This window comes from Chelonoidis abingdonii, chromosome 2 (assembly GCF_003597395.2).
Source record: "Chelonoidis abingdonii isolate Lonesome George chromosome 2, CheloAbing_2.0, whole genome shotgun sequence".
Taxonomy (NCBI): domain Eukaryota; kingdom Metazoa; phylum Chordata; order Testudines; family Testudinidae; genus Chelonoidis; species Chelonoidis abingdonii.
The window spans coordinates 120,783,569-120,792,059 of record NC_133770.1 but is presented as its reverse complement, the minus strand read 5'-3'; the positions used below and the strand labels follow the sequence as shown (position 1 = coordinate 120,792,059).

At 47.7% G+C, this 8,491-nt stretch overlaps 1 protein-coding gene and 1 long non-coding RNA gene across 2 annotated transcripts in view; one reads left to right on the top strand and one right to left on the bottom strand.

Annotated features, from left to right (window-relative positions):
* GLIPR2 (GLI pathogenesis related 2) overlaps positions 1-5,435 on the bottom strand; it is a 51,410-nt gene extending 45,975 nt beyond the window's left edge. Inside the window, exon 1 of the mRNA XM_032787135.2 lies at positions 5,245-5,435. Within this exon, the coding sequence (XP_032643026.1) occupies positions 5,245-5,257 (13 nt within the window). The 5' untranslated portion in view covers positions 5,258-5,435. The remainder of the gene's footprint in view (positions 1-5,244) is intronic.
* The window catches only part of LOC142046342 (uncharacterized), a 934,987-nt gene that overhangs the window by 131,004 nt on the left and 795,492 nt on the right, over positions 1-8,491 (top strand). The gene's annotated exons all lie outside the window — the stretch shown is intronic.

The window sequence follows — 8,491 nt, the reverse complement described above, 5'->3', positions numbered from 1 at the left end:
AGAAAAGAGAGAGATAAAATAGTGCAATCCAATACAAATTTGATTAAAATCTATTTATCATTGGCATGAGACATGTCCATGTTTGAATACTGGTAATTCTGTCATGATGAAATTAAATCTTTGTAATAAATAACCAATATATCTCCTGACACTTATTGTGGTTTTTACTCTGAAATTACTTCCATCTCCTTGTTTTGTTAGGTTTAGCCAATCTTGAGAGTTCCTTGTGGGTGTAGTTTTAGATAATCATGAAAAAGATCCCAAGAAGTGAATTTTTCTTTGGTTACTTATATGGGGTGGTAACTCCCTATTATGAATCAACACTGGGTGACCCAAGGCCATGCTATCATGGGCCAGTGATGATGCTGGGAGTAAATTCAGATCTGATCTATAACTGAGGTCCTCATAGATGCGCTGCAACCCCGGGCTTGAATGGGTTTCCTATCAACATACAGGTTTACAGTTTGGTTCAAACGTGGCTCTCCGACCCACCTACTTACAAATTGTTCCAGCACCACGGGAGATCTGACCATCCTATATTATAAAAAAATCTTCCAGCATAACAATAAGAGTAGAGTGTTGAACCTCTGTGTCCTTCCCTGTTCCCATCTAGACAATACATTCACTACAATTATCTGTGCAATTTCATTGATGTATATTCTTCATTTCCTGCTCTGAACCCTTCATGTGTCTTTGCTCTTTAAATAACTGTATCTGTCCATACAGGGTGGCTCCATTTCAGATGATAGGTGAGCTGATATCCTAGTAATATGCGATGTTGTGAAAGCTTAATTAAGTGTGTAAAGCTCTATAGTAAAGATCCAACTCCTGTACAAATGTAATGTCTTCACAAAATACACATATCCTCATAGCCCAAATACCAAATCATTGAATTAATGTTACCCTCCTCCCCAGCTACAAACTAATCAGTTTAGAGCTCCCTATAAAAGTCAATGCTAAACAGACCCTTATCTCCTCAACAAGTAATCAGAGGGTAAGCAGTGTTAGTCTGGATCTTAAAAACAGCAAAGAGTCCTGTGGCACCTTATAGACTAAAGGACGTTTGGAGCATGAGCTTGCTGGGTGATCATACTGGGAGACTCGAGCGTCTAAGGAAATTGCTTGTGTGACTTGTGGTTATCCAGTGTGGTGACACCAAAGTCATTTTTGTCTGGCTGGTTTGGTTTGCCTTAGAGGTGGAAATACCCCAGCCTTGGGCTGTGACTGCCCTGTTTGAGCAGTTGGTCCTGATTTGGCACTCTCAGTTGGGTCCCGCCAGAACCACATCGTCACAACAGGTAAGGTGAAAAAGCCCTACCGTAACTGACAGCTAATGATGATGTTTCTTGAGCTTAACTGGGAGAGGCTTGCACTTTTAAGAACTGGAAGTCCACTGTTCTAGTTTCTAGGCCCTATATATGCCATTTATTGGTGACCATCCATTGTCTGCTGCCAAAAGAAATGATTCAGCTTCACAGCAGCGAGCAGTGGGAATATGTAAATGAACTCCCCTATTTTTCATGCCCAACTAGCCCCCCATTTTTCTCAGAACAGTCAATATCCATCCCCATGTGAGCAAGAGAGTTACAAGTGTTCTAGTATTGGAGTAATTTCTCCTGTGTATCCAAGAGGGGACAGAATGATTGAGGCCTGGCCTATGCTCAGACTATTTTTTTTCAAGTTACCTATTTGTATCAGAGGGAACTTCTGTTTCATCATCTAAAAGCTATTTTACTGGAGTCAGAACACCTCTTCTGCTATGTTTTGTTCCCAGTTCCTGTCAACTGTGTGTGTAGGCAGAGCAGTAATCTTTAAATTGCATAATGCCCTTCCACCCCGTCTCTGAAATGCAGTTTCAGTGAGAGAGTTTAGTACAGGGGTCAGCAACCTATGGCACGCGCGCCAAAGACGGCACGTGAGCCGATTTTTCACACTCCCGGCAGGCAGCAGCGTGCCATTAAAAATCCTGCCCAGCCTGCTCTTCTCCACCCTCTGCTCCCCCTGCCCTCCCCACTCACGGGGGCAGAAGCATAGGCATGAGCACAGGGTGCTCCAGGTGTGCCCAGCCACACCCTAATGCAGGGGTAGGCAAACAGACCCACTCTGCCAGCGTGGCAAGCCGCAGGGTCCGCGCTCCCAGGCCAAAGTGCGGGGGAGAGTGCAGCAAGCCGCCGGCCCCTCCCCCGTCTTCCTCCCTTCCCTGGAGCCATGCCACTGCACGTGCAGTGCGTGCTCCTGCAGGGCAGGCAGACACACTCCCCCCCCTCCCCTGGAGCCATCCCACCATGCACGCAGCGCTCTGAGGGGCGGGGCTGCCCGCTCCCACAGGGCAGCATGTCTGGCTCTGTGCGGTGCAGAACATGCTGCTAGGAGCCTCATGGTAAGGTGTCCAGGGCTGGGGGCGGGGGTGTTGGATAAGGGGTGAGGGCAGTCAGGGGACAGGGAGCAGGGGGGGTTGGATAAGGGGTGGGATCCCAGGCGAGGTGGTTAGGGGCGGGGGGTCTCTGGAGGGGGCAGTCAGGGAGCAGGGGGTTTGGATGGGGCATGGGAGTCCTGGGATCTGTCACGGAGCAGGGGGTGGTTATGGGTCAGGGCAGTCAGAGGACAGGGAGCAAGGAGGGTCCTGGGGAGGGGGGGCAGTTAGGGTGTGGGGGGTCTCTGAGGGGGTGATCTGGGGACAAGGAGCTGGAGGGGTTGTATGAGTCGGGCGTTCTAGGGGTCCTGTCAGGAGGCAGGGGTGCGGAGAGGGGTTGGGGCAGGCAGGGAGTGGGGGGGGGGGGTTGGATGGCGTCAGGAGTTCTGGGCGTCCTGTCAGGGTACTGGAGAGCAGTTGGATAGCATGGGAGTTCTCGGAGGTCTGTCTTGGGGCGGGTGTTAGTAAGGTCAGGGCAGTAAGGGTACAGGTAGGGGGTGGCTAGGGGGGCAGTCAGGGAACATGAGGCAGGTGAGGCTTATGATAGGGGGTGGTCTCGTGGGGGCAGTTTGGGCAGGTGGTTCAGCATGGGGTGGTTAGGGGAAAGGAGGAGTCTGGGTTGGGCGGTTCTAAGGAGGCACGTCAGGGGCAGGAGTAGGAGGGTGGATGGGGGAAGGGCGGGGCAGGACTCCCTGGTGCACACCTAATGAAATGTGCCGCACACGGCCTAGGGCAGAGGCTGGTCTGCGGTTCCCTGTTCTTTCCTTAGTGTGGTGGGTCCTGCCCCTCCTCCGCCTCTTCTTCCCTCCCTCCCTGCGGGCTGATCAGCTGATGGCCTTGCGTAGGGGAGGGATTGGGAAGGGCAGAGTCAGAGTGCTCACTGCTCCCGGCGGGAGGATGGTCTTGGGGAGTGGAGTGGTGGATAGGGCATATCCCCAGCCCTCTGCTCTGACCCCCTCTCACAACCCCAGCCTCTGCCCTGAGCCCGCAGACCTTTAGGCCATGCCCTGAGCCCTTTACTGGCCTTATACCACCCAGACTCGCGCTTGATTCTTATACACCCCCATGACCCAGCCTGACTCTGGCACCCCCACACGTACCAGGCCCCCCCATTGTAACCTGCTCCCCTACATGCCCAGCCTCTGCGAATGACTGTATCCGCGCCCATTACCTGCCCCATACCATAGCACCCTCACATCCTGATGTCTTGCACCCCCCACTCCCACCCCCACCCTGAGCACCAAACAAGACTTCCTGCACACACCCACACATTCTCACCTGCGCCTCGCACCATAAATTGGAGCCTGCAGTAGTTGCCCCACACCAAACCTCCTGCCCCAACCCTGAGCCCTCCCTCATTCTAACACCTGGTCAGACCCTTCACCCCAGCCCTGTGCTCAGTCCACTCCCACCCTCAGCTCAGTGCAGAGAGAGGAAGAGAATGGGCCAGAACCAGGGAGAAGGTAGGTACCCACTGTACGTGGGCAGGGCTGGGACCCCAGACCAGCAGCCGGGATCCGGGCTGGCAGGAGCTGGTGGATGGAACCCCTGAGCAGCAGTGAGCTGAGCCACTCAACCCACTGCCAGCCAGAGTACCGGCCGCAGGCCCCGCTCAGCCCGCTGCTGGCCTAGGTGAACAGAACCCCAGACTAGCAGCGGGCTGAATGGGCCAGCGGCGTAAGATCAACGTTTTAATTTAATTTTAAATGAAGCTCCTTAAAAATTTTGAAAACCTTATTTTACAATACAACACTAGTTTAGTTATATAATATATAGACTTGTAGAGAGAGACCTTCTAAAAAAACATTAAAATGTATTACCAGCACGCAAAACCTTAAATTAGAGTGAATAAATGAAGATTCGGTATACCACTTCTGAAAGATTGCCAACCCCTGGTTTAGTATCTCTGGGGCACGAGCCCTTTCAAATTCTTCAGACTAACAGATATAAAATCAAACAGGTAAAACTCATATCCCCTCATTAATACACTCGACTAATCATAATAAGCAAATCTCCATTGGCTCCATAAATCTGATAACTAATATAAAGATCCCATGATGGGCCTAGACCCAGTTCTGATCTCACGCACACTGGTGTAAAACTAGTGTATTTCCAGTGACTTCAGTGGAATTTGTTCTGATCTACACCAACATAAGAGATATCAGAATCATATGGACAGACTCTGGCCATGCAAAGGGGGACAGCTGTGGAATGTCTAATGCAACAATCCATGGCCAGCAGAGGGGGTAGATTTCATCCTCACAACAGGGAGGAGGATACACAGCTGTGAAACCTATGAACCCTGCAGAGCCAGAGACTATATTCTGCTTAATTGTAGCTAAAGGCTGATCCTAACAGTTTCCTGAATATGGTCATCTAGTCAAGAAGTACTTAACTTAATGCAATAAGCATATTTATAACTACATGATTTGCCTCAGTTATGCTTACGGAGCCACTCACCAACTGCAATTTCAAAACTAAGGAGCTTATAATTATAAATATCATGCTTCAAGTACTGTGTAGTTAGTCTAACTGCATGCATCAAAGCAAAGCTATCTTAAATATTAGTCACCATATATAATAAGGTAACTGGTTTTATCTTATAAATTCTACACAGTATTTTTAAATCTAATGAAAACATTCCTTTGTCACAAAACAAAGACACTCCTCTTGGGTTACTGTATGCACAAAAGCAACCAGCTCCTACAAGACAAAGCCACTACCATTTTTGCAATTCTTAAACCACAAGGAAGGATTTTAGCATACATGCTTTGTTTACATAATCTACAGATTAAGTATGCACAACAAGCTCCATATAAATATTCACCAACCTGACTTTCCCATGACCTCGTTCCTGATTGTTACCTGAAGCTGCTTCTGTTGATTTAGTTACTCCTATAAGAATTAAGATGTGTTTTCAGCTGACTGTAATTTCCTTGTAGAGCTCTAAGCTTGCAGGCACTGTCTGCAGAGCTGACAGTTCTGGAGTGAGCTCACAGCACACTGAAAGTGTAACTGCATCCTTTCATGAGCCTGCCCATGCCTTATAAGGAATAAGGCAACTTTTTTTCTTAGCAAGATTCCGGGTCAGGGGTTATTTATCTTCCACAGAAACCAAGCAGCTCAAAAACTACTATGTGGGTCCACATGCCAATTTAGTTTAGTAATAACAGACACTGAATTGTTACAAACAAAATACTACACCATATGTGAACTGGTACAACAGGCTTCACAACAGTACAACAATAAAAAAGAAGTTAATTTACTTTAAATTGGGTAATCTGTCATCTTAATTAAGGTAAAAATAACTAGGTATTTTAGAGTGTGACTGGTGTCCTGGGGGCATGGGTGGTGGGTATGGTAGGCAGGGGGAGGCCTCCTCAAACAGCCTAGCATGACCCCGCCCATGCTTCACCCCTAGGCCAGGTCTCCCATGTGGTTCCCCATGCTCTGCCCTGGCTGGTTGGTTGGCCTGCCTCCCACACTCAGGGCTCAGGGTGGGTGGTGCTGAGGCTGCACTCCCTGGAGCACCAGGGTTGGGGGCACTGCAGCTGTGCCAGCCAGCACTCTGGGGCTGGCCGCCCGGCTCATGTGGCTGGAGGCACTGCAGCCACACCGCACGGCCACCCGGAGCCTGTATAAACAGAAGAAATAAGAATGTAAATCTAGCAAAATTGCCAAGTCATTATATAAATGGATTTTGAACTGGGTAGTCCTCCTATCACATCCCCCATATTAAAGTTTTCATGTCTTCTACTGGTTTGTTACACTATCCCCTCAAACGACCAGTTGTTTTTTGTTGTTATTTTTTCTTTTTAGTACATAGACATTCAATTAGGAATGTTTAGCACTAAGGACCTTTCTTTCCTATGTTTGTAAAGCATTCTACACATCTCTGGCATTATCTAGACAGTGTACCTATCTTTACAGATCCAGCAAGAGTTTGCCCTATATTGTGCAGTATATTGATAACTTATCTTCAACTCCTTTGATGTTGACAAGCGATGTCCTCATGAACAAAAACAAATTTTCTTTTGCCTTGAAATACATTCACAAAGTTATGAAAATTAGCAATGAAAAGACCTTTGAGATCATCTACCTCACCCCCGGAGCCAATGTAGTGTATTTGCTAGTGCTTTGTCGCATACAGTTTAAGGTCTCTAATGATTTTTTGCCATTTCTTTAGCAAGACCTAGTTTACTACAATCTTACTGTCAAGTAGCTATTTGTTGTTGTTGTTATTATTCAGGCTGTTTTCACTTTAATATCATTCATTTATTCCTATTTGAGCCAATCTCTTATCACCCTAAATTCTTCTCTTTCCTTGGTTTTTACATCCTTCAGTTGTTGGTCAACTTATGTTCTGACCTTTGGCTTAGCTTAGTCAATCTATACACAGTTGTATGAGATAAGCATCGTCTAGTCTAATGTTTAGACCACAGGACTGAGAATCAGGAGCATAGGTTCTATTTACCTGCTGTGTTACTAGACAAGTCATTTAACTTCTGTGCCGTATGATTCATCTTCACTGAAAAAAAAAAAAAAGATCTGCGGCAGCACGTCTAAGAGCCTGGGTCAACTGACCTGGCATGGGTGGCACATGAGCCACCTGTTGGGGGAGTCTAGCCCACAGCCCCACCTCCTCTGCCCCTGCCCCTTCCACCCCCATTCCCCTGCTGGAGCTCCGAGTCTCTCCTTCCTCCTCACAGCTGCCGGCTCCATTGCCCCAGACCCAGGCCGCACTGCCTGAGCACCCTGGATCACTGGGCACTGTGACCCCAGTGCCCCCAGCTCTGGAGCGCCAGGTGCTGTGGCACCAGTACCCAATGGCCCTAACCGCCCCAAGTCCCAACCGCAAGCCAGCTGCCCTAGCCCCAGCACCAGCCTGCTTCTAGGAAGAGGAGCAGCCTGCCTAGGCTGGGGACAAGGGAGAAGCAGCAAGCAGGAGTGGGCCTCGAAGGGGAACGTGGGCAGGGACATGCAGGGTTCTTTGGAGAGGCTTTGCCTCTCCCAGCTACCTGTGCTTGATAGGATCATACTGCAGGGCTAAAAATAGCAGTGTAGCTGTTCCTGCTTGAACTAGAATCCAGGCTCAGATTCTGGGCTTCAGTTGACTCAGGGTCTCAGACTTGCTGATGCAGGGGATTTTTTTGCATTGTAGGCATACCAATAAGAACATAAGAACGGCCGTACCAGGTCAGACCAAAGGTCCATCTAGCCCAGTATCTGTCTATCGACAGTGACCAATGCCAGGTACCCCAGAAGGAGTGACGCCTACACAGGCACATGATCAAGTGATCTCTCTCCTGCCATCCATCTCCACCCTCTGACAAACAGAGCAAGGGACACCATTCCTTACACTCTGGCTAATAGCCATAAATCGGATTAACCACACATGAATTTATACCAGTTCTCTTTTAAACACTGTTATTATGAGTTCGATAGCCGGTTGATCACAACGCCTCAGGAATACGTAAGGAGAGTATTCAATGACTTGTGCGCTCAGTTGGAAGAGCTAGAACGTCCTTTTAGACGTGTTTAACATTAGCTGCTCTATTAATCATCTTGGAGCCCTAGTTCTTGTATATGGAATAAGTAAATAATTTTTCCTTATCACTTTCTCCACATCACTCATGATTTTATATAGGACATGTCAGACTCATAGTTTCCTCGTGAATTAAATGGGGATAAATCTTTTATTATTGCCACAAGGTTATTTGTCAGCATGTAAATTTCTGTTTTTGCCAACATTTATTTGGATTAATTCTAGATTCATCTGAAAAAGCATCATACGTCATACTTATGCAGATGCAGGGTGAGCGGCTTTCTCCTGGAAGCAGAGACTCAGGCCTGGTCTACCACTACGCGTTTAAATCGATTTAAAGAGCTTAAATCGATTAACGCTTGTAACCCGTCCACATACAACGCCCTTTATATCAATAAAGGCTCTTTTAAATCGAAATTTCTGTTACTCACCCACGAGAGGAGTAGCGCTAATTCGATATTTAACAGTAGGTAGAATAAGAACCAGACGAATCAAACTTCTTATGTTCGGACTGGGTAACTGGATCTGACCGA